The sequence below is a fragment of the Xenopus laevis genome, chromosome 6L (assembly GCF_017654675.1).
Source record: "Xenopus laevis strain J_2021 chromosome 6L, Xenopus_laevis_v10.1, whole genome shotgun sequence".
Classification (NCBI taxonomy): domain Eukaryota; kingdom Metazoa; phylum Chordata; class Amphibia; order Anura; family Pipidae; genus Xenopus; species Xenopus laevis.
In genome coordinates, this window is record NC_054381.1 from 44873179 (window position 1) to 44900919 (window position 27741).

Genomic DNA, 27741 nt, shown 5'->3' on the forward strand with positions numbered 1-27741 from the left:
ACCTAAGTTTAGCTTCTCAACAGCTGCTCAAATCACACTGAGCATGTGAGTGTCACAGACACTTTCCCAAGATGGTGACCCCCTGTGACAAGTTTGAAGTCCTGGATCATTGCTGCTATTGACAAGCTGAAACTTTAGGCTGGTGCAATAAGTTCAGTATATAAAATATGAAATTTTTAGCCACATTCATTTTTAGGGTTTAGTTCTACTTAAATCAATTTGGCTCATTTGTCACTTGGGAAAAAATTTGAGATCAGAATTTTGCCACAAGTTTATCGAAAACTCACAGGAATACAACAGTGATCTCAAAAGAAAAACTACTAAGTTTTTCTCTTCAAAGATGTAAAGCACTTTGCAATTCTAAAAAAAAAAAAAAAAACACCACCTAAAACCTTTCGAGATGCCATAGCAGTCAATCGGTAGTGTGTTGTTAATAGTGTTTTTTCTGTTTCTAATCCAATCATGGAAACAGTCACAATTGCATTTTGTTTAATTAAAAAACAGTGTTTAATAAATATGCCCCTACGTGTTTAAGGGTGATGTGAAACCTCACTGTATATTTACGAAGTTTGAAAGAACATTAAAATGCCTGTTAAGATTTTTTTTTTTTGGTTTGTTTTTTCGTTTAGGGTGCACAAAGTTCTATGATAAGTTGCAGGTTGGTCAGTTTAAATGAAAAGGTGTAGTTATGTAAGAAAGGGGAGCTAACTATCACTGTACCTATATCACTGTTGTGAGTATATATACTCAAGTTAATGTTTCTATTTAGACGTGCATGATAACCCCTCCCTTATATACTGTCATTTGCTTAATACGTCCCGCAGAACATTACAACTTGCAATTACTTTTTTTATACTAGTCACAATTTAATAGTGTGGGTTTTTTATACGGGGTTCATTTCCCAAATTTAATATCAGATATTAAAGGGATCCTGTCATCGGAAAACATGTTTTTTTCAAAACGCATCAGTTAATAGTGCTACTCCAGCAGAATTCTGCACTGAAATCCATTTCTCAAAATAGCTAACAGATTTTTTTATATTCAATTTTAAAATCTGACATGGGGCTAGACATTTTGTCAATTTCCCAGCTGCCCCTGGTCATGTGACTTGTGCGTGCACTGTGGAAGAGAAATGCTTTCTGGCAGGCTGCTGTTTTTCTTTCTCAATGTAACTGAATGTGTCTCAGTGAGAAATGGGTTTTTACTATTGAGTGTTGTTCTTAGATCTACCAGGCAGCTGTTATCTTGTGTTAGGGAGCTGCTATCTGGTTACCTTCCCATTGTTCTTTTGTTTGGCTGCTGGGGGGGGGAAGGGGAGGGTGTGATATCACTCCAACTTGCAGTACAGCAGTAAAGAGTGATTGAAGTTTATCAGAACACAAGTCACATGACTTGGGGCAGCTGGGAAATTGACAATATGTCTAGCCCCATGTCAGATTTCAAAATTGAATATAAAAAAATCTGTTTGCTCTTTTGAGAAATGGATTTCAGTGCAGAGTTCTGCTGGAGCAGCACTATTAACTGATTCATTTTGAAAAAAAAATTTTCCCCATGACAGTATCCCTTTAAAATGGAAACAAGTGCAATGCTACAGGCTAGACAAGAGAAGAGTTAGGTCTATGGCACATGGGGCAATTGCCTACTTCAATACTTCAGTGATGTGGTCTAGAACAGCAGTCAGAATGTGCTCTAATCATTTGTCAGCATGGGAAGTGGTTTGCCTATGCCAAAGGGAGCATTTCTGCATCTACTGTAGGCACAGCATTACCCATGCTTTTGAAAAGAAGTGATTAAGAACTGAGGGGTTCTCCATAGGTCACAACCCCCATGTGCCATAGGCCGAAGATACTCTTTTATAAAAATGTCATTTTAAATGTATCTACTCCAGCAGAATTCTGCACTGAAATCCATTTCTCAAAATAGCTAACAGATTTTTTTATATTCAATTTTAAAATCTGACATGGGGCTAGACATTTTGTCAATTTCCCAGCTGCTCCTGGTCATGTGACTTGTGCGTGCACTGTGGAAGAGAAATGCTTTCTGGCAGGCTGCTGTTTTTCTTTCTCAATGTAACTGAATGTGTCTCAGTGAGAAATGGGTTTTTACTATTGAGTGTTGTTCTTAGATCTACCAGGCAGCTGTTATCTTGTGTTAGGGAGCTGCTATCTGGTTACCTTCCCATTGTTCTTTTGTTTGGCTGCTGGGGGGGGGGAAGGGGAGGGTGTGATATCACTCCAACTTGCAGTACAGCAGTAAAGAGTGATTGAAGTTTATCAGAACACAAGTCACATGACTTGGGGCAGCTGGGAAATTGACAATATGTCTAGCCCCATGTCAGATTTCAAAATTGAATATAAAAAAATCTGTTTGCTCTTTTGAGAAATGGATTTCAGTGCAGAGTTCTGCTGGAGCAGCACTATTAACTGATTCATTTTGAAAAAAATTTTTTCCCCATGACAGTATCCCTTTAAAATGGAAACAAGTGCAATGCTACAGGCTAGACAAGAGAAGAGTTAGGTCTATGGCACATGGGGCAATTGCCTACTTCAATACTTCAGTGATGTGGTCTAGAACAGCAGTCAGAATGTGCTCTAATCATTTGTCAGCATGGGAAGTGGTTTGCCTATGCCAAAGGGAGCATTTCTGCATCTACTGTAGGCACAGCATTACCCATGCTTTTGAAAAGAAGTGATTAAGAACTGAGGGGTTCTCCATAGGTCACAACCCCCATATGCCATAGGCCGAAGATACTCTTTTATAAAAATGTCATTTTAAATGTATCTTTTATTAGGGCACATTTACGAACAGATCGGTACACTTGGTACTGTATGTGCCATTAATTTTCTGCTTATCTGAAGCACTCTGTACCTGTAGACACTCTATTGGCACATACTTTGGAAGCCCCTGGAAGCCCATGGAAGCCCTGTACTTAAAGGACAAGGCAACCCCACTTGATTTTTAGTGCGCAGTGAATGTAATAAAACTTCTTACTGAAAAAATTGTTAGGTTTGCTCCAAAAGATAACACCATCAAGCACTTTTTAAAAATGGGCAATGCGCAATTAAAATTCGCAATGTAATAACAGTTTAAGAAAGAGTATTACATTGCGAAATTAGAATTTTTATTTTTATTTGTGCTAATTGTTTTGCTCAATAAACTACTTTGGTAGCTTTCCTTCTCCTTTAATGGCTGCCTGTAGCAGGGTTTAATTGCTCCTCATTACAGACATGGAAGTAAGGGACGTGTCCTGTGAACACCCGCGGGTCACAGTCATGCCATGCAAATATTTGTGTACCATAAACCCCAGGCACAAAGCTATGCACCCAACGAGGGATTATTGTGAGTTGCAGACAAACATGTGGAGCTTTGGGTCTGTTTATTGCTCTTTGCACCTACCCCCACTTTAGTAAATGAGCCCAGTTACTTCATACAAGGAAGCAAAATGTGTGATTCTATATTGTTTTACTTGTGCTTCTGCGTTTAGAGCAGAACTGTAAATGACTGAGACCACAATGTTTTTTATATTTATCTGTAAACTTGGAAATCTACATGGTTGGACCTCAAGTTCAAAGGATTGAACCTTAATCCCATAAATATTCCCACACATGTTTAGCATTTTTGAATTATTCGCCTTCTGACTCTTTCTAGCTTTCAAATGGGGATCACAGACCCCAGCTTTTGAACTGCTGAACAAAAAGCGAAACAATTCAAAAGCCACAAATAACAAAAAAATGAAGATCGATTGCAAATTTTTTCAGAATATCACTGTTTGCATCTACTAAAAACTGATTTAAGGTGAACAACCCTTTTAATTATAACTAAAATCTTGTGTCTAGAAGGAAACACCCAGACCTAATCTGACACTGCTTTACAGAATTGCTTATCCCTTGTCTGCTCCTGGTCTTTAAGGGGGTTATTTAGTATACTCCCAATATCCGAAATTCAAAAATTTGTGGTTTTTCGAATTTATTAAAGCCTGATGGTCCGAAAATCTGGCATCTCAAAGCTCTCAAGGTCCTGTATAAGTTAATGGGGAAGGTCCCAGTGTCTGCACTGGTGTCCATACAGATGTCCTATGAGTTTGTGGTTTCTGTGCAAAAAATTTAAAAAAAACGACAAAAAAATCGAGTTTTTGGGGAAAACTCTGAAGTTTGGCCAACCCTATTTTTTCTGGGTTTTTTTCTTCATAAATAAGGTCCATTCGGGCAATCGGAGTTGCTCGGATTTCTAACTTAGAAATACTGAGATAAATTCGGACCTTGATAAATAACCCTAAGAGGCCCATTTACTAAGGGTCGAATAAGGAGGGTTAATTAACCCTCCATATTCGACCATCGAAGTAAAATCCTTCGACACCAAAGTCAAAGGATTTACCACAAATACTTAGATCGATCGAACTAAGGAAAAATCGAACGATTAAATCATTCATTTCGACCGATTCTAAGGATTTTAATCCATCGATAGAACGATTTTCCTTAGATCAGAAATTGCTTAGAAACCTTATGGGGAAGGTCCCCATAGGCTAACATTGGTGCTTGGTAGGTTTAAAGTGGCGAAGTAGGTAGTCGAAGTTTTTTTTAAAGAGACAGTACTTCGACTATCGAATGGTTGAACGATTTTTAGTTTGAATCGTTCGATTCGAAGTCGTAGTCGCCTATTCCATGGTCGAAGTACCCAAAAAAAAACTTCGAAATTCAAAGTTTTTTTAGTTTGAATCCTTCACTCGAGCTTAGTAAATGTGCCCCTTAGTGTTAGGCTAAGTTATGCCTCAATTTGTTTTGTTTTGGTTCACACACTGCCCCCTTGTGCTGAGATCATAAACGACAACATGATGATTTTTATTAGAGGCATTTTTATACCACAATGGTGGATATGACTTTATTTGCTTACATTGTACTTTATTAGTGAAGTCTGATGTTATAAATGTCCACAGCTCTGCAGAGTTGTGAGAATTGACTGACAGAATATGTAGTAATGCATAACGTGTTGTACAGCCCTGAAGTTGCTGAACTACAGCTCCCAGCATGCATAAGCTTTTAATAAACTGTTGGTGTATGCTATGATTTGAAATCCAACTAAATGTGTTAATATTGAATTTTCTTCTTTTTCACTGGAAGCATTGAGGTGATGCTATGGGCAAAATTGTTTCATGTTTGTGATCATTTTCTTTTTATCAGAAAATTTGCCAAACTATTTTTCTCAGCAGGGAATATTTCTTTTACAGACCTTCCATGGGAATTTATTTTTAAGGTGAAAACAATTTTTCAGACTTTTCCCACAGAAAAGAATATTAAATTGCAGCAAATGCAATTTCTCCCCTGGGTATAAAGGCTGAGAGTGATTCCCAGTAAATCTGCCCCTTAGTTAAATACACTTGTTATGACTTGTAGACAGCAGAAACAGGAAGAGAAAATGAATATTCAATGTCTAACGCCCCAGTAACCCACTAGGTGGATCTAATGTGCCGGAGGGTGAACTCTGCTATTGTGACTTGTGTTTCAAGAGTCCATTGACTTGACACTGAATTTACCATGAACTGACAGGACTACAGAGGAACCTCAGTGTTATGAAGACAGTGTCTATGGAATAATCAAGAGAGCCAGGAATATTTTCTCTGTACATTGCAATTTTAATTGACCATCTTTATTTTTCTTTCTGGTGATCAACTGGATTAGCATGTACTAACACATTTAGCTCCATGTTAACTACATACACACACATGTAATGAGAGAAGAGATCACCTCTGCACTAACTGCTGCCCATTCTTTATTCTGAGATATGATTCCTTCATTCAGTTAAAGGGACATTGGGTCTGTGTTCCCTACAAAATAAGAAAAATAAATATAAGAATCAGGTGTAAAACATTTTCTATGTATAATAAACACTCTAACGTTTGCCACTTTCCTAGTAACTCATAGCAGCCAATAAGCTAATACCAGGCTTTCCATTCAACAGCTCTCTCTGAAAGTCAGAGAATCAAAAAACCCTAGGGTTAACTGAATACAGGAATATACAGACAGTTTGGGTCGCAGATACCTTCATATAAAGGTGCTGATTCTGTTGAAAGCCTGCTGTTAGATTACTTCAAGTCACTGTTTGGAAGTAAATCCCCTAAGGGCAGGATCCCACGGACGATTCCGGAGCGATCCGACGCACTGCACAAAAACGCAGGCGCCACGTCGGATGCAACGGAAATAAGGTAAGTAATGCTATTGTCCGATCATGTTGCAGCATTGATGAGACGCGACACGACTGTCGGATGCATACCGCGCACGCTGCGTCTGCATCCGACAGTCGTGTCGCATCAACAATGCAACACAATCCGACAATAGCATTACTTCTTATTTCCGTCGCATCCGACGTGGCGCCTGCGTTTTTTGCGCAGCGCCGGAATCGTCCGTGGAGTCCTGTCATTAAGTGGGAATAATGTACACCCACAGTATTACAGTAGAACTATTTCACTGTACCAAAATGCCATACCCAGTATTGTAAAATATAGAGATAACCATGTCCCTGCAGATCCCTGTGGCCATATAAAACACAAACCTTTAGGTCATAACGGCTGAGGAGTTTTATCTTAAATGTTCAATATAATATATATATATATATATATATATATATATATACACCCAGAGACAGGAGGTTTAATCCCTGTGTAAGTATTGCTTTAGATTTATTGCCTTTTCACAACTTCATTAGAGAAACAGCAATTGGAGGATGAGATTGAACATTCAGTCCATAGAAATGGGCTGAATGTTCTGTCACTGCATGAATCGGCAAACATGATCATTATTATTATTATTAAGGTTCTCCCTGTTAAAAAAAATAAGACTAAGGATTTTTTTTTGGAGGGGGGGCTTTTGAGCATCAGAGTTGACTTGTAAGAAGGTAAAGTTGACAAAACTCCAAAAAGTTGCAGAAGAGCCATCCAACTCCAGGTTTAAACTGCCCACCATACATACTGTATCTGTGCTTGGCTGTATGTAAGGCAAAATGAGACAAAAGCCTATGAGTAAGTGTCCACAATAGGCATCTGAATGTCCTAATTAATGGTTTGAATTTGTAATCACTTTTTGGTTATTACTTTCCTGGAGAAAACTCACAATTTCAGCTGTTGCTATACATATATGCCCCCATGGACTGGGGTAGATTTTCTCCTTTTTCCTGTTATTGGACATTAATTCACAGTGGTATGTGCTTAAACTGGCATTTTGCACCAATTTCTCTATTTTGATCCAAAATGAGACAAACCCCTCATTGCTCCTGTGGCACTGCCCTTTTTATGTGTATCAGGCAAAAAAATAATTTCATATCAAACAGTCCCAAGCGACAATACAACCATTTAGCAGTTAGGTTAGCTTACTTCACTTATAGAATTTGATTTCTGTGTCCACACAGTCAAAGAAAAGGTCGACTACTTCTGCAGGGTCTAAAGGTTTCGTCCCATTCAGTAAATCTTCCATCGCCTCCAGGCCTTGGTTTTCCAGACCTTGCATAATGCACATTAGTCTTTCCCCTTCGTCCTACAAAAAAAGCTAAAGAGTTAGCAAATCCAACCATCTTTACTTTTTACATTTTGCAGTATTCTTAAAGGAATCCAGAACATAAAGTGATATTGATCGCCCGGGTGAGATCTTGTAACTTCTGCCTGCCAAGACCGATGTCCAGGGGATGGCACTTTAATCAAAATTGCTGTATTTATGGAGCTACAGCAGCTCCCAACTCTTCATGGAGTACCTGAAGTCAGGGGTCTACCCTCATGGATTAACAAGCACCATCACTGGGATATTAGTTTCTGAAGATCGCATGTCTGCAATAGTTACAAAGTGTCATTATCACTTTCATACAGTATGGGGCACATTTACTTTGCTCGAGTGAAGGATTAGAATAAAAAATACTTCGAATTTCGAAGTATTTTTTGGCTACTTCGACCATCGAGTTGGCTACTTCGACCTTCGACTACGACTTCGAATCGAACGATTCAAACTAAAAATCGTTCGACTATTCGACCATTCGATAGTCGAAGTACTGTCTCTTTAAAAAAACTTCTACCACCTACTTCGCCAACTAAAACCTACCAAGCACCAATGTTAGCCTATGGGGAAGGTCCCCATAGGCTTTCCTAGCTTTTTTTGATCGACGGAAAATCGTTCGATCGATGGATTAAAATCCTTCGAATCGTTATATGCGAAGGATTTAATCGTTTTCCTTCGATCGTTCGAACTAATGAAATGCGGTAAATCCTGATTTAACTTCGGCGGTCGAATCTCGAGGGTTAATTAACCCTAGATATTCGACCAATAGAAATGTGCCTCTATGTGTCTTATTATCATCACCTCTATAAATTTTTGCAAAATTCCCCAGTGCCCTGAGGCATTTGGACCCCCACGTCCCTGTGTGGGAATCCCCGTGGAATCCTTGTTTTTATATTTAGTAAATCTAACCCTAACAAATTGGCCAAATCCAGGGAAAAATGTTTGTATTTGCTGCTTCAATTTTTAATGCAACCTACCCCCCCCCCTCCCACACACACGCACACACTTTTTCATCTTCCCTAGGAGGGCAGAGAAAAACAAAACTCCCCTTTATCTCTTCTTTTGAATATCTCTAAAACATTTGATATGTCCTTTATGGTAAGGGCTGTATTGCAGGCCCATATATAAGTCCCAGAGACAAACTTAAATAATCTGTACAATTCCATTTGATGGCATGGAGCATGGCAGACTTCCCCCTTTAAAATGTGAAAATGATTATCTACTTCCAAATCAAATATTAACTTTAAATCTAAACTGAACACTAAAGAATGACATTTTCACAGTACATTAGTGTCAAATAAAACCAGAACAGTATGTATTCCAGTGATCTGCCCTAGAACTGGTTCTTCAGCTTATGCAAGAGGAGCACAGATAAGGCAAATGCTAGGTTGTTTTATTTCCTGTTATTGTTTTACTGCACAAGGAAATGAGAGGGGGGAGTAAATTCCACAATGAGGAATACCAATGTAATTAGTGATTTTAATTACATCCTGATGAACTTGTTATCGTGGTTTCTATGATTATATTTTCATCTAAAACTTGACTTCTATTCTTGCATGCCAATAAAGCTGGCCATAGACATATGATCATAGATATAATCGTACGATTCCTCGATTCGTACGATTTTCGGACCGTGTGTGGAGTGTCCCAACATTTTTCGTGCTATGGCGATCGGTCATTCAGTCAATCGACAGGTCAGAAATTTTCTGTCGGCTGCTGATAATATCTCTGCATGTATTGCCAATCTGACTATCTTCAGTGGGAGACCAGCTTTTGTCGGACATAACTTTCGTACGATTGCTGTCAGGGGCAGAACATCGTCTGATCTGTTCTTTTACTACTTTATTTGATCTGAATGGTTAGTGGCAGGTCGGGAGATGGCACCGATCGTTCGTGTGATATTGCAGGTAAATCTGCACGTCTATGGCCTGCTTAAGAGGTTGCCTGATTCCCCATATTCTCTGGTGGGTAATAACCTGTCATCTTTATTATGAGGCACATATTTGTAGGATCTCGGCTCTAGTCTACAGCCATTGGAGGTTAATATTTAAAGGGGTTACAAAACGCCAACAAAATTATATACTAAGGAGAAAATTGCAGACTTAGTCCAACCAACAAGTGACAGCTGAAGCCAGCCCCCAAAATAACTCACTTTCTCTCATTTCTGCAACTTTCATTTCACTCAGATACTACCCTCTAAGGGGGAAATTTACTAAAGGGCGAAGTGGCTAACGCTGGCGTAATAGATAGACTCTGGCACAACATCGCACTTTAACGCCAGGCGAATTTTCGGTCTGGCGAAAGAGCGTTACTATGCAAATTCACTACGTTTTTGATTTTACTGACTATTACCTCTATCGCCAGACTTGCCTTCGCCACCTCATACCAGGCGCAATAGAGTAAATAGGAGTTTCTAAAAAAAAAAGTGAAAATTTTTCTAAGTCCCAAAAAACGCTGGCGTATTTTCCTATTTAAAGGGTGATAGACTGAAAAAGATTGTAAATTTTTTTTGGGGTACCCTCCTTCCTCCCTACATTTGCTAACATATGGCACCTAAACTATACTGTGGGCACATGTGTAGGGCATTTTAACAACTTTATATAATTTTATTAAGGTTCCCTGGCCTTGTGTAGTGTAATGTATTTGCTGCAGCATATACGCCCATTGTACTTTAACTGCACGCCGTATGCTAATTAGCCAACAGTAGCGTAACTTCGAACTGCTGAGCGTAATTTTGCTGGCCAGCATTCGGTACCCTTTGCGCAACTTCGGATTTTCGTGAATTAGCGTTGTCCAGGCGAATTTATGCCTGGCTAAGTGTTGCGATATGCGCAAAGCCAGCGCTGGCGAATTTTCGCCAGTTAGTGAATTTGCCCCCATATGTCAGACTTCCTTATCACTTTCCCTTTCCCAAGCTTTTCTCTCCAAATGTCCTCTACAGTCGCCTACATAATACCTACCAGCTCTAGCTTCTCCTCTACCTCCACCTCTAGGCTGACATTAATGATTTTGTAAGGGTTACTTTGCCTTTGCCAGAGAAAGGTTAAAGGGAGGACATACTGGCAAAAAACTGTTCATGTAAATCGTATGGGCTCCTTACCATAACATTAACACATAGTACAGTTATAGTGTAAGTAACCTACCTGCTCCTTCTCTATTAAAGTCAGAGCACACTGGTGGGCTTCATACAGCTCATGCCTCCATTCATGATCCCCGTGGGCACATAGCTCCTCACCCAAACATGATGACTGAGCACTGGGGACTAGTTTCACATCTTCCACAAATATAAAAGGTTTAAATACAGACCTGGAAGTAAATTGGAATATTGCAAGTGTTATATAAAAAGTAATTTAGCACTATATTAGTATGCCTTATTTTCAAACATTATTAATTTTAGTGCAAGATGCCTCTGTTCTCTAGTTACTGCAAACTGATCTTAGCTGAGAAGTAATACAGGTATATGATCCATGATCAAGAAACCCATTAAGAAATTTTGAATCCCAGTTTGTGTGACGAAAAGTCACGTGATTTTTTTCGGATTTGCTTTGGCCAGGCACTTGGATTCGGCGGAATCCTGCTGAAAAAGGCTGAGTTTTGGCTGAATCCTGAACCGAATTGTTGATTCGGTGCATCCCCAATAAACATATCTAAATGTACATCTTTTCCAGGTTCTTCTTGAGTTTCATTTATTTCCAGCAGTGAGAAAGATAAGAAATAGTTACTGCTGTGTGTGATGGGGTCAGGGAAATGACTGAGGCCAAATGTATTGCCACAGATAAGCAGGTAGCTGGTAGATTAGTCAAGGTACTTCAACTCGGAACCAAACTTTAATAAAATAATGTTGTTGGTAGGGACACATCTTGCCTATGGGCCTTTGACTTTGACTATTGTTACCATCAAGTTCAACCAAACTTTCATAAGAATCCTCAAGCCAGAACTACCGATAACAAATTATCCTTGTTTTGCCTTGTATTTATAGGGGACATTATCTGTTAAATTACAGTTATTACAGGTTGCCATGACCATATACTGAACAAGGCCCTGGAATAGACTTCTAATATCCTTATAATTTAAAGTAGGCACAAATTATTTATAATACATACATACATACTATAGGTGTTAATAAGCCATGTAACAACTGATGCAAACAGAGTATTTATATAGAAGGTACTGTACCCCCTACAGTAATAGGCTGTTAAGGCTAGACGTCACAACCACATAAAAGCATGAGAAATAGGCATTTTAGAAAGTGCTGTTTATAACACCAACGCACTGTTGTCAAATTTAGTGGCACTAAAAGGAATAATAATAAAGAGACTACTATGCTGGTCAGTACTGATATTGGCACTAGCATGGAGGCATTGCAGTAGTAGTAGTAGTAGTAGTAGTAGTAGTAGTAGTAGTAGTAGTGCAATCTAGGCCGTTGCACACGCGTGCCATCGGTTGCGCGTGGTTATGCACAATTACGCACCTGGCCTGGCACTGAGTGCAAATAGGAATACTAACACAAAGCTCCTTTTAATGTTGTTCCCTGTCAGTGTGGCCATTATTGCTGGTCGGATGTTATGGCTGATAGCAGCACTGACAGGCAACTACCTGTATTATGTACTATTAAAGCATAAAAAAATAAATAATCTCATTGTTGCTCAGCATTGACACAATTCTTTTTTTTTATAAACAGTGCACTTAATAAACACCTCTGTTCTTCCCAAAAAGGCTCATTATGGCACAAGGTGAGTAACACACATAAATAATAAATACATAAATAAGCTTTGTGAGGGTGGAAATGATAAGCAATAGTAGTAGCAATGATGGGTGCCTCAGACTACCCATAGTCCACCATGCCGGGCCCCTGAAGGGATACGTTTGGGCCAGCCATCATAGTAAACCCCTCTGCCGCTCCTAGGAGACTGCTCAGCCTCCCCTCCTGTAACAGCTCCTGTCCATCTTCAGGGGTGCTCGGTCCGCAGCGTCCCCACCGCTTGATACAAACTATGCCAAAGGAAATGGACGGCACTCCACTTGAAGAGGAAAAGGTACTTTATTACAAGCTAAAAATAGGGATCAAAGGCCCTACGTGTTTCGGGATACAATCCCTTAATCATAGGCATTGCCTATGCCTATGATTAAGGGATTGTATCCCGAAACGCGTAGGGCCTTTGATCCCTATTTTTAACTTGTAATAAAGTACCTTTTCCTCTTCAAGTGGAGTGCCGTCCATTTCCTTTGGCATAGCCATCATAGTAAAACAATATTTGAAAAGCATTGCTGGTTATTAGATCTTTCCCATGTGCATTGTAAAGTGCAGTTAGTATACTGTACTATGCTGAAAAAAGTGCAATGAGAATGTCTGACCTGGAGGGATCAGGGGTGCCAGTCAGAAAGTGAATGCAGGGACGACCCTCATCCTGAGGTAACACTGACACGGCACTTGCTGTAGTGAGGAAAGTCTCAGAGTCCACGCAGATACCTCGGCTTTTGTCCCGGAGAATGCTTAGCATTGTCTGCACACTCAGGTTATCTAGGAGAACAAAAAATAATAAGACACCACTGTACAAACTCTCTGTAGTTACTTTCTGTTGGTGTAAATGGAAATGTATTTCCAGTCTAATTGTGTGAGCAAGAGATCGGGTTAAAATTCAATTTCTGACACCCAACCGTCTGCACTCTTTCATCTACCGCTCTCTTGCACTGGCACCCTCTTGCACTCGCACTCTCTTGCACTCGCACTCTCTTTAACTGGCAGTCAGTACAAAGAATGATAAAGGTATAACTACACTGCCTGTCAGCAACTGGTGGGGGAGAGTTTGAGCGGGGGAAAGGGCCTTCGAAGCAAATAGTACTTGGCAGGGATCTGGAGGAAGCAGCGCTGGAACTGCTGAAGGAATCGGGAGATATAGGGGGGCCCAGAAGGGCACTGGGTAATTAGCAATTTTATCACTTATAAAAATATCTTTGGGGAGGGGGATTACAATGATTTTGCTTTGGGGCCCAGTACCTTCTAGTTACACAGCTGCACCATATTAAAATAATCTTCATACTTTCTTACCAATGACTTTTCTGTATGTTACAGAGTCAAAACCCAAGGCCAGTGCCCAATGTGTAAAGACACCTAGTTCCATAATGCAATTGGAAACTTACAATACACTAATTTAGTTTTCTGGATACATCAATATTCACAACATGAGCCATTTACTAAATTTCCTCCTGCATATCTAAGCTATCACACACATCTAAATAAAGCATGGTTTTCTTTTTACTAAAGCAGAGACCAGCTCTATGAGACACAGGCAGTCTGATATTTTCCATCATTAAGTAACACCAGATAAAAAAGACAAGATTTTTCTACAGTAAACTGTACAATATGAGTTGATTTTTCAAGCCCATGTTATGGAATTAACATTAATTTAAAGGTTCATTTCCCAATGCAGTTGTAATGAGCAATGTTAATTACTGACACTACATCCTGTGACCTACTATGCCCTGTTACCTGTATGTTGGGCTGCATGCAATTCAACTTGTAAGAAGCATGCATATAAGCAAATATAGGATTTAGGCTCCAGCATTTTGAGTCAGTTTTAGAGCTTTCTTCATTGTACTTGCATTTTTACATATGCCTGTGCGTTCAGAATTATCGAACTTTGCTTACAAAACTGTACCTTCTTGGTGCTCAACAGTTTCCTTCCCTGTACAATCCTCTTCTTTCTCATCTTCTGAAAAAATCTCAGAGTAATTAAATTCTTTATCTTCGCTCCACCAGCCCTGACTTTTGGCGTAACTCTTAAGGCCGGGGTGCTCCAGATCAATTTGTGTCTTCAGAGAGAGGTGATTGCAGATGCATCTAACTCCACCTGTGGCACAATCCAGAAAAAGGTTACTTCTAAAGAACTAATGGTAGCCTATCCCACTTCTCTCTACTGGGGGTTTCGTAATGTTAAAGGGTACCCCAAAAAACATAACTTAAGCTTTTTGAAAAGTAAACACAATTTCAAGCAACTTTGCAATATATATCAAATAAAAATATGCAGACTTGATGATTTGTAATGTTTTGAAACAGTTCCCTAAGCCTAGCCCCCTGCTGTCCTGCTGATCTTTCTGACTACTTTGTTGAGCTGACTGACTACTGTTACTTTGTATCAACAGCCATCTGTCCTTAGACTGCATCCTCCAAATCCCACAATTCCCTGCACACATGATTTCAATAAGGAACGGAACATCATAGTGCAATGCATTGTGGGTTATGTAGTTCCTGCATGCTGTCTGTAAGCTGAGGAGTAGTTATTACAATTTGTAACATCAGTGTTTAGTCTCTCCTTCCCTGCCAGGATTTCAAATGATGCAGAAAGAGAAAAACTGGATTTCAGCATAGAAAATGGCATTTATTCATACTTTTGGAAGAAACCGATAACGGTGATGGGTATATATCTTTGTTAGGTGGGAATCTTTATCAGATTTTGGTTGGAAGCCGAAGTTCCCCTTTAATAATGGTAAACAGACATACATAAATATACACATTACGTTCTCCTCTACTGTTCCTTTACGTTCTCTGCCCTTTTATCTTCTTTTTTTATGCCGCTCAGTACTTCACTGCTAAGAAGATCAGTGGTGTCATACTTATGTACCTTTTTCACGTAAAAAAAAAACTAAATAAAACATTTCAGTTTTTGAAAAAAAAATCCACATTACCACCAATCATTTGGCGGGACCAGTTATAACAATATCTGACCAAACATCCCATAGAATAAATTGCCAGTTAGTCAGATAACTTCAGGTGGCCAGTGATAACCTTTGGTCATCATTTTTGGTTTCCAAACCCACAGGCAATTGTACATTCAAGAGTTTCCGGTTTCCAATTGATTAACCAAATTGGAAAACTGGTGCCACATAGACTGGTCAGCACTTATACTGAGTAATCGGACTGGGCAGTTCTTCTGAATAAGTTATAGAAAAGTATTTGTGCATGTGTGGTCAGCTCTAGGTAAATGAATCGGGTAGCCTTTCTGAAATGTCTCTTGTTCATTAATAACATGAATGCCTGGACTCCTATAGTGACTAGGATAAAAGCGTTATCGCTATTTCTGATGTAGGGTCATTAGCTCTCCTAAAACTTTAAACGTGTTGTATACCTTTAAAATAATTTTCAGTATGATGTAAAGAGTGCTATTCTGAGACAATTTGCTATTGGTCTTAATTTTTTATTATTTGTGGTTTTTAAGTTATTTAGCTTTTTATTCAACACAATGTCAACGCAATTTCAGCAATCTGGTTTCTAGGGTCCAAATTATCCTAGCCATTGATTGGTAGGATCATTTGAATAGGGGAGGGCTTAAATAGAGAGATAAGTAATAAAAAGTAGCAGTAACCATAAATGTGCAGCCTTACAAAACATTTGTTTTCTAGATGGGTCAGTGATCCCCATTTAAAAGCTGGAGTCAGAAGAAGAAGGCAAATAATTCAAAAACTATGAAAAAAAGAAAAAAATGAAGGCCAATTGAATGTAAAGGGGAACCACCTTTTAATGCGAAGGTGTTCACAATAAATATATATTGTGTGTTTCTCCTTCAAGACTTTTTGTTGTTGTTTATGACGTGTACCTGTTGTCTAGGGGAGCTGTCCAACCAATTCAAGAGTGTAGATTGTCGTTGAAAATGCAGTTATATCATTTTATATTTTGATAACCAAGGCATTAGAACCAACAACTTTCCAGTCATGACTATCCAGCCACTCAAGCTGTTGCTGAACTACAACATTTAAAAAAAAAAACAGCTGGAAAGATGCAGATTAGATGTCTCTGGTGTATATAACGAAAGCATCTTTCAATTATACACAATATAATATCTGCTTTGGGATATCTTCTGATGGAAGTTTCAGAATATGGCAATGCCATGTCCCATGCAGTCACATGCTTAAAGGGATCCTATCATCGAAAAACATGTTTTTTTCAAAACGCATCAGTTAATAGTGCTACTCCAGCAGAATTCTGCACTGAAATTCATTTCTCGAAAGAGCAAACAGATTTTTTTATATTCAATTTTGAAATCTGACATGGGGCTAGACATTTTGTCAATTTCCCAGCTGCCCCTGGTCATGTGACTTCCCATGACAGTGTCCCTTTAATCACAGTGAAAGTTCATTCTTTGTGATATTTTTCATAGCACTGAATATCAAAATTAGATTTTTTCAGTGTCTAGTAGGAGAAGGCAACCCTCTAGCATTCTTTTCACACTCACCATGTATGTATGATATAAGACTGACTAACCCATATTGAAAATAACATATCACACATATCATACCCTGAAAGGTAAAGAAAATGCCATGAGCCTATACTCTCATGAAGGTTGAAAAAAAATCTATTAGCATCATTATAACAATAAAAAATAAATGAATATATACACGAATATACTTGTATTAAACACACCTGTAATTTTCTGGGCTGCCCAGAATTTGCCCACTGTCTCCAACACCCAGGCTTCCACTCTGTCCACTATAAGAAAGGAGCTCTGGAAGGCCTGACCCGCACACTCCTGCTCAAAGTAATTTCCACCTTGTCCATGTTCCTCCAGTAAAGTCACAATAATATCCAAAGCCTCTTTAGCTGTTGCTCCACGTTCAAGACCAAGCCTGCAATGAGAGGGAAATAGAAACCTTAAACTAAATTAACGTTGGTACTGTAAATAACTGCATCCTCAGAGACAACTTCATTTTGCTTCTCTAGTTTGCTTTCTAAACTGTGAGCTGGTAACAAGGGTCATTGGCTCTAGTAACCAGACAAAAGTCTGAATGTCAGATCTGAAGGTAAATAGGAGAGGGCCTGAAATAAAAATAGAATCTATAGTCACAGTCAGTCTAATTACTGGTAGCTAGGGGCAAAATATCCCCCCAAACCTTGCTGGCAGCCATCTGCTTAGTAGGACCTGCATCCTAATAGCACATGATCTATGAGGAGCTCCAGTAAAGGTTTCTAAAATAAATGCTTCTTTGTAGCCTAAATTGAAGTCAGGCACCATTTAGTATATGTAATTGTCTGCATGAGGTGTCTGTAAATGGGTAAGTGCAATGAAGACATAAGAATTGGTAATTGAGATTACTATGTTATATCCAGGTGTTTGGTCCCGAGGAAGGTAGGACATCTGTGGGACAGGGAGCAGGTCATCAGGGGCTTGAATGAACTGGAAAGTGTAGGGTAATGTATAGTTACACAACAAAAGATGGAGACAGCTTGTGGGCGAACAGGAATATTGTGTAATGTATTGGCTACATCAGGGGACTTCTCTGTCACAGAACTACATTTCCCAGCAATCCCCCAACCAGCTTCACTGCCATAAGTTACTGAGAGGAGGTGGTGAAAACCGTAACCCATATTCTAAAGGTTTATCATCCCTATACCAGAGAACAAATTATATATATATCTGGATATCATATCCAAGTCTTTGTGCTTTATTCCATATTTGTGGAGTCCTCAGTTGTTTTCTTAACTAAGCAGATTTCTCCCGCTAACATCATGCTATGACAAATATGGAATAAAGCACAAAGACTTGGATATGATATCCAGATTTTATTTATAATGAAATATTATTTAATGTCATTTAACATTAAGATTGACTTGCAATGCAATACTATTGAAAGCAAGTGGTGTAACTATTTTTTCATATCTGTCAATACTGCAACAAAGTAACACATTTGTATGAACTAACAGATTTTTTCAATGGACTTTTCCCTTGAATGGATACTTTTATATGGACACCACTTCACCTTCATTTGAGCACTTCTACTACTGGCACCTAGTGGTGAATTGTACGTATTACTTTTTTCTCCATGCAAATACTTTGATTGCTAATTATGAGGGTTTTTTTCTAGCTATGACGTCATACTTGGCGCCAATTTACAAAGGTATTTAAGCACTGGTTTGTACACATGCCATTTATCCTTGAAAAAGGTCCCAATGGGGACCGAAACGTCGGATATGCATCTGTGAATAAAAACAAAACACTATTTTTCACAAAATCTCTTGGAGTGCGGATCCATTTGTCCTGATATATATAAATATATAAATATATATATATATATATATATATATATATATAGATATAGATATAGATATAGATATATATAGATATATAGATATATATATAGATATATATATAGATATATATATATATAGATATATATATATATAGATATATATATATATATATATATATATACACACACACACACACACACACACACACACACACACACACAGGATTACTACCAGTTTACTTCTAACCAAAGCTTACCTGACAAGATCCATTCCTAGTAATAAATTTGTATCAGAAGCCGCTTCTCTTGTGATAACTGCCTCATTGCCTATGCAAACTCCATGCTCATTGGCTCCCATCTCTGCTCCCCACATCCAGGCTGGCTTACTGAGTATAACGGCATGAGTCTTCTGGGATTGCTCAATTTCAAGGTATGTGCACTGCCAAAAAAATAATTCCATTTGTAAAACAGTATTAGTAGTATGTCCATGCTATAGTCCCATGCTTGCTGAAACTTTTCAGCATCCAACCTGATCTTAAAAGACAAGGATTGCCAAAACATGAGGAACCCCTTATTTACAAACAAGTGCAAGTGCTCATGGGCAACATCGCTCTTCTTTCTTTTCTTTTAAAATTCTTTTTATTGAATTTTCATGAAAATACAATGAATTAAATATATGAACAATTATATTATGGAATAAAAGAATAATTCATATGAGTAAAGTTCAAGAAATGTTTTCATGTAATCTAAACCATGAAATAACCAAAAACAAATCAAAACAAAACAAAAAGACCCATACTTTTTTTTAAAAGGTAATTAAAAACATCGCTCTTCTTACATGACCCAAACATAGAAATACCTATTCCATTTGTACAAGGTGCATAGAGCGGATTGCATAAATAAAGGTATGCCCTGGACTGAACACTCATTTTATACAGTATTATGCATTTACAAACAGGCGCAGCTGTTTCCACTCAATTTGGCACCTTTAGGTAAATAAGCCCCTTTCTACTTAGATAGCTAGATTTACTGATAAAATCAACTAAACCTGGTTTGATTACTTTAGTAAGCAGCAGTATTAATGCTCAGTTTCTACACTGTAGGTGTTCTATTAGTTTAAAAGAAAAGAAAATAGAACCTCCTGTATAAGTCTGTTACTTTCACATATAAGGGGTCATTCACTGACCACAAATGCAGTGTGCAATTTGTCATTTGGACACAATTGCCATGTTTGGTTACCCATAATACAACATACTTCCAGGGTTGGTGCGGCCTCAAGGGAACAATGCATCCGACGATTGCAGTCAATGCATTAAAACAAGTTGCAAGTCAACCAAAATGGAACACAATTGCACTGAAAATGTTGGTCTGGAAAAGTTAGGTTGGTGTCAGAATTTGGGTCAAAATGCCACCCGCACCTGATTGTTTAGGTGGTAATTTGCTACAGCACTTAAAGGAAAACTGTACCCCAAAATGAATATTTAAGCAACAGATCATTAAGTGGCATATTAAAGAATCTTATCAAACTGCAATATATATTTAAGTAAATGTTGTCCTTTTACATCTCTTGCCTTGAACCACCATTTCGCGATGGTCTGTGTGCTGCCTCAGAGATCACCTGACCAGAAATACTGCAGCTCTAACTGTAACAGGAAGAAGTGTGGAAGCAAAAGACACAACTCTGTCTGTTAATTGGCTCATGTGACCTAACATGTATAGTTTGTTGGTTTGTTTGTGTGCACAGTGAATCCTACGATCCCAGGGGGCGGCCCTTATTTTTTAAAATGGCAATTTTCTATTTATGATTACCCAATGGCACCTACTACTAAAATAGTATATAATAGTATATATTATATAATAATGGTTTATTTACATGAAGCAGGGATTTACATATGAGCTGTTTTATGCAATATCTTTTTATAGAGACCTACATTGTTCAGGGGTATTATGACTGCATCCATTTTGCGTGACTGCAACTGTCCTTGCAGCCCGTTAATGACACCTATAATCTCAGTTGAGAGGTCTGCTTGATCTGAAAACATGAATTACACTTTTATTAGCTGGTTACCTAATAATGCAATCACTTTGTATCAGGCTTTACAAAATTGCTGTATAACTCAGATTGAATTACAGTATGAAATACAAATTGATTTTATACGTGGCAAGCAATCTTATTCTTCCTTCTGGCTAAAGGAATTCTTTTTCAGGGCCTCCTGTCATACACCCGCAGGACACATATGAGTATGCCTTCTGTACACCATCTGCACATATCCGTGTGTGGCACAGCTGAAGACGACACTGAGCTTCAGCCAAAACTTGAGAACACTGGCACTAAAACATGTCCCTAGGATCACCACAGTGCAGGGTTTCCTGATATCCATAATGTAGTGCCGGTGCATGAGAAAAGAAGCGACCGATCCCCCTGTGCTGTGTTCCATGTTGAGTTTTCTTTTTCAGTGCCCAGAAGATAATGGGGTGACATAGGTGCAAAAATATCACAGCAACTTTAATTTTTCTTTCAATATGAGTTTAGATTCTCACCTTGACTTTGCTCCCTGGGTCATGATTGCTAGCGGGTATGTACAGCACCTCTTGGACTTCATCTCTGGGTCGGGCAGAATTTTTCGCAAATAAGATCTGGTCATTTTCAGTAAGTGGTGGAAAAGCGACAAAGCAAAAACTTGGCGGAGCACCAGCCATCCTATAATATAAATACAATTTCAATTAGAACAACTAATGGAAATAAACATAGTAAATGTCAAAGCCCCAGTGGAAAAGGCAATAAATAGACAAAGAATGAAAATAAGGCACAGAGATTATACTGAAATCATGAGTCCCTACATATGAGTGAATGAAGAATACTAAAACAAACAAAGAGCAAACTAATTATGAACATTTGCAATGACATTCTCCTTGATGATACTGAAGTTAAAAAGCTGCAAAAGCAGACACAAAAATCTATTAAATAGGCTGTATAAATGAAATAATGTCTGAACAGCAATCCAATAATATAACCAACTGAATCATCACACAGTCGGAACCTGAGCTCTTCATACTTATGTAGCGGATGCTTGTGGCAGAAGAAGATAGTCCCAAAGGGATCTTTATCTTCTTCCTTTGTTCCAATAGTGCTTGTACCATTAACATAACAGGCAGCAAATTCTGACTCATCAGTCGCATTATAATCCTAATATCGTCTATTTATTAACCCACATTTGTTCTATTCCTGAAGAATTTTTTGTCCCAGGTAAAAAAATATCTGAAAAATTGCAATATTCTCATTGGTAACCTCAGTGTTGCCATTATTTTACCAAATCATGTTGGCAATATTAGGCACCAGTATGGGACCAGTTATCCAGAATGCTTGGGACCTGGGGTTTTCTGGATAATGAATTTTTCTGTAATTTGGATCTTCATACCTTTAGTTTACAAGGAAATCATGTAAACATTAAATAAACCCAATAGGCTGGTTTTGCTTCCAATAAGGATTAATTATATCTTAATTTGGATCAAGTACAAGGTGCTGTTTTATTATTACAGAGAAAAAGGAAATTTGATAATACAGAGTTTATGGGAGATAGTCTTTCTGGATAACGGGTTTCTTGATAACAGGCCCCATACTTAAGTGGCGACAATGGGGTTAATTAATTATTATACAATAAATTTTGACAATCAATAATGATAGTAAACTTTACTTGCACAACCACTCTGTTCATCATGTACAATTGCTCAAAACAGTCAAACACATTCTAATGAACTGATAAATGCGTCAATTCAATATAATCTTTCCAAATGGATTGGATTCCCAAGTTCCATACTTGATAAATCAGCATCAATAAAAAAATACATAGGGCAAAGTTGTAAAGATATTAAATGGAAAAATAGGAAGGTAGCATTACAGGTGGCAGGAGATATTAGAGCTGGGACAGTCTCTTGCACTTCTGCCATGAGTGGGCTGGGGTGTTATTCACAAAACTTAACAACAGAGTATGTCTACTCAATGTTCTTGAAGACTTGGGTCTCTCGTCATAGCAGCGGTTATGTTATCTCCAACTATTATTCTATGTAAAGAAAGCCACACTGTTGACATGGAAATCCACATCTGCTCCAGCATTCACCCTCTGGAAAAAAACTAATTAATGATTTGTTACCCAAACAAAAACTGGTCTACTTGTCAAGAGAATGCCCAGCTAAGTTCCATGCAATTTGCAAACTGGCTGAATGCTCAGTCTGTATAAATAGATATGACTCGCAAAAGCCTATTTAGCTTTACTTTCCCTCTGTTCTATTCTTCTCTTCCTTCTCACCTAACTTTTTTTGATGTAACAGTTAAAGCATTAATGAAAAACTTAAAAAAAAGTGAAACAGTAAAACTTTTTATGTCCGTTTCATGAACACTCAATTGATTTATTTGCATCTGTTTTAAAAGCCAACGTCAGGGTGCTTTAATCAAAGCCCAAAATATTTAGTGTCATGCACTAGGGGTACTGCCCATCTGAACAGTTTGGGAATTAACAAAAGGTGGCAACAGGCCCGCACTGGTAATCTGTAGATTCTGGCAAATGTCAGAGGCCTGTTGTAAAATGCCATAGACAGTCAATATTTATTGGGCCTCTGTGTACTTGTAATGCCAGTCCCAGTCTGGATCTGGGTAACAACCCTGTAATATGTTTTTAAAGGAGAAGAAAAGGCATCCTGCACTTGGGGTGGCCAATATTAGTCACCCCCAAGTGTTGTATTAACTTGCCTGAAACCCCAGGCCTCATGCGCAGTAGCACACAAAGCTGTACTTTAACTGCCTGGGAAATTTGAAGCAAGAAAAAGCCGGAAGAGGATCGCTCCGTGGTGCTCACTGGTGCAGTTTTCTGCTGATAGGAGCACCGGCCCGGGGTTTCAGGTAAGTCAATACAATCACTTGGGGTGCCTAACAAGTGCAGGATGTCTTTCCTTCTCCTTTAAGAATGTCCCCATGCACTTCTAGCTTCATGAGTACTTTTTACCAAACTTTTGTAAACAGGTTCCTAACATTTAACTGTATTTTTGCTATTTTTAAGTTCACAATGCACACTGCATGGAGCACACAGAGAAAGATCTGTATGAACAACAATAGGCTAGTGTGCCCGGCTGAAAAACCAATGTATTGTGTTGAGCAGAACATAGCAGGGCATGCAATGAAACTGAAAGATGATGTTTCAGCATTTGAAATGAAGACTATAACCAAAGAAACATTTGATAAATGAACTAAAGATATTTTCCCTGAAATATATTAGTTAGCAGTTACCTGTCGGTGTCGCTGAAACAATTTTACTTTTAATAATGCAGCACTAAAACAAAGTCTCAGCGTAAACAAAGGATTTCTATTAATTCACAGGGAAGAGCAAATGGATAAACAGTACAGTATGCCTGCCAGTTATATGGCTCCCTGCTATCTGCAGAAATGCAAATACATGTGTTCCCCCACACGCATACTGTATGTATAATGCATCCAAGCATGCACACACAAATATGTAACCATACTGATTTGCTGTTTATCTAAGTTAACAGAAGTTAACATCCTTTGAAGGGCACACACTTCAGCTTGACTTATTTCTAGTACAGGTATGGCACCTGGTATCCAGAATGTTTGGGATATGGGGTTTTCTGGATAAGGGGTCTTTCCATAATTTGAATCTCCATACATTCATTCTAATTAAAATAAATGTAAACATGAAATAAACCCAATAGGATTGTTTTGCCTCTGATAAGGATTAATGATATCTTAGTTTGGATTAGGTACAAGGTACTGTTTTATTATTACAGAGAAAAAGGAAATCATTTTTGAACATTAGAATTATTTTATACTCTATGGAAGATGGTTTCCTCATAATTCAAAACTTTCGGGTTTCCAGATAAGGATCCCATACCCTTGTCAATATCGGCATATGAATTTTTTATTTTTATTACATCCGTCTTTGATCAGTCATAACATAAAAACAGACTGACTGATGACATCCATAGGTTTGTCAAATATGGTCAAGTTGAAACGATGCAACTGCCTCTCCTCTGGACCAACAAAATATTCAAACGACTGGCCCAGGCATAATAATAAATAACACAAAGTCTTTGTACTGTGACATATGAAGTTGAAAGATCATGGCATATTTCTTAGCATTCAGTACATTTAGGGCACCTAGTCGAAATAATGAATTAATCAACCCCCACCAGCTAACTCCCACATAACCCACTCTAAATACATGCACATTGCATAAGGGATGATCCCCTGCTGCTGCATTAACTTATACATTGTATAAATCCAAACACACAGACAAATGAACTAATTTATCTGCTGCATTTTCCTACGTCTTCATGCATCCATCAAGATGGAACATGATATGACAAATCAGCATGAACATGGAACTTCATTTGAAACACTGTATATTTCTTTATGCTATCATGAAACAATAATTATCTCAGACATCAGCCTCAACCAAAAAGCTTTAATATTGTAATCCTTTTGCAGTGGTGCAGTTGTATTACATTCAGTGCCAGCACATCTCCTAGGGCTGCCATAGGAACTAATTCTAGTCCTTTTTCGTAAGAGATTAAAACCATAGAAAGTATGAAAGGTTTGTATTGCACCTTCTACAAATAAAGTACTTTGTAGATAAAGGTAAGCAAGGTATGGCTCTGATAAAATACCCAATCCTAGCAGTGCCTAACCACCTGGAATCATTTTGTAATATATTGCCTCCATTATATTAAACTGAATAAGCCACTTGGATGACTAGTAAAACATTTTCAAGAAAACTCAGAAAATCCAGTTGCTTTAAACCTATTTTTACTGTAAATCATAACTTGAATCTACAGTACAGTTCTGTTTCTTCCCGTTATTCTAATATAGCAGGATCCAATTGCAAAAAAAAAAATTGAAGACTGAAATTGTTTGAGCATGATCCATTGTCTCATAATGATGTGGTTGTTAAAACCTCCAGCCAGATAAATACTATAAAGGTACCATGTCCTGCACTACTGATCAAAATGGGTTTAGTGGGTTTATCTTAACCCAATGCCTTGAATAATCCAATAACACCTTTAAAACGCTCTGGCTCTTACTCCACCCGCAGTTTTCTGCAAACAGGAGCAAGCAAAATAAAGCACCAGGATATGCGTTTTTTTCCAGGATAGATATTTCCTTTTGTTAGTGGAAAGACTCCTGATGTGAAACTTTCCCTTCAGCTTGTAACTTATAAAATTGCCTCTATATTAACTATATTTTTGATGCCTCTAGCAGCATATTATGCCATCTTTCAGTCTCCACCACCCTGAGGTCTGAGACCCCCAAGGCTTGAAAATAGGTAGCAATGTATACATGAATACAAAGTTCAAACTGATTTTGCTGCCTCTGTATAGTTCCAGCTAAACGAAAAATAAAAAAAATCCTACCCCACAAGACTTTTTTTTTAACACAGAGCCCCCACTAGCCCCAAATCATGTGTCTATTATTTGTCCAATCAGACCATGCCACTCAATGGCTTTGGAGAACTACTCAGAAGCGCATTGTGACAAAAAGGACAACAAATGTACTTAGGGGTATTTTAAGGCGCTGAGCTTCAGTCTGCCATCCATTTACCCCAAAATCACACATCCATCCGAACAATGAGATTAATCCATTCCATCAGAGAACAATTTATTCATCATGACATTGTGGTAAGGAGAACCCCCTATATTCAGTGTCAGACTAGGTGTCTAAAGTCTGCTGCTCCAGGGGCCCCACAGCTACTCAGTGGCCTCCACTACCCACTTACTCAGTCCCCCACACCAACCCCTTACGCACGCGTGCACCGAGACTTCCCCATGATCGGGGGAGGGGAGGCAGCGGGGGAGCAATGTACCTTCAGGTAGGGATCAGGACCATGTTGGAAAGGCCCAACAAGTTTTTCCTCAGTGTCCTGCTGGCCCAGTCTGACCCTGCCTATATTTAAGGGTTTTCAAGGGTGCTGAACTTGGTTATGAGAATGCAAACCTGATCAATTTTCCAGATGTGAGACCCGGCTCCCCTATATATCCAACCACTGCTTTGGTGCCATTCCATAGCATTATAAATGTTCTCAGCAGTGCAAATATTTTGCAAGACCATTTTTTAAAATTAATTATCTTATGCTAAACAACAATTTTTCTGGACAATGCTGTGTAGATAGACTAGTATAAATAATAATAAATAACGAGAGGCAAAGCCAACCTGCTCAATGTTCAAGATGTTGCTCAGGTACAGCAGGACAATATTGCTGCTCACCAACGGTACACACACAAGAGTTCTAGGCAACGCACTCTTCGGGTCACCCAAGGAATCGCTTCGTCTTCAGATCAATGGTAAAAACTTTGATTTTATTGAAGATTTAACATTTTAACAAACTGACCAACGGTACCAAGCATTCTGTCACAGTGGGCACAGATCCCATTATAAGCAGCAGTTCTGTTCTCCTGCATGGATCAGGTTCTAAAAGATTCTATGTGATAACCATTGCATATAGAATCCGTATGACATCCATTGGAATCAGGAGTCAGCTGATTCAGAAACTCTATAGATCAAAACCGCAGTATATGTGCAAATAACCTTTGCTTTAGAAAATGATTTTTCTAGAAAGTATTATGTTTAACAAATAACTGCAGTTTATATTTATAGATGTTTTAGGCTGGTTTTGCTACCAATAAGGATAAATTACATCTTAGTTGGGATCAAGTACAAGTTGCTGCTTTATTATTACAGAGAAAGGGGATATCATTTTTAAAAAAATGATTATTTGGATAAATTGGAGTCAATGGGAGATGACCATTACTTAATTCTGAGCTTTCTGATAAAGGATACTGTTCCTGTAGTATCTTTAAAAAACTTTGGGGGTAAATTGTATTTCTACATTTGTATAGAGATTTTTTATTTTTTCCTGGTGTGTATACTGGTTTTATATATATAAAATATCTTCCAACTGGCATCTTTTTATTACGATTGTATCAGTGTCCAACGTTTTCAGTTTACATCATTCATATCAGTCCCTGCCCCAGTGGAGCTTACAGTCTAGGGTCCCTATCACATTCACACTAGGGACAATTTTATCAGGATCTAATTAACCTGACTGTATGTTTTTGGAATGTGGGGGGAAACCAACGCAGACAAAATACAAACTCATTGCAGATAGTGCCCTGGCTC

The 27741-nt window shown here is 38.4% G+C and overlaps 1 protein-coding gene across 2 annotated transcripts in view; it reads right to left on the bottom strand.

The window, feature by feature from the left end:
• Positions 1 to 5606: 5606 nt before the first annotated feature.
• Positions 5607 to 27741, bottom strand: part of scrn1.L (secernin 1 L homeolog) — a 31072-nt gene continuing 8937 nt past the window's right edge. For both annotated transcript variants that reach the window (XM_041565453.1, NM_001092834.1), the window contains 8 exon segments: positions 21099 to 21258; positions 18815 to 18996; positions 16954 to 17156; positions 14195 to 14386; positions 12891 to 13056; positions 10679 to 10841; positions 7364 to 7523; positions 5607 to 5821 (listed from right to left, as the gene is read on the bottom strand). In XM_041565453.1, coding sequence (XP_041421387.1) covers positions 7365 to 7523; positions 10679 to 10841; positions 12891 to 13056; positions 14195 to 14386; positions 16954 to 17156; positions 18815 to 18996; positions 21099 to 21257 — 1224 coding nt within the window. In that variant the 5' untranslated portion in view covers position 21258 and the 3' untranslated portion in view covers positions 5607 to 5821; position 7364.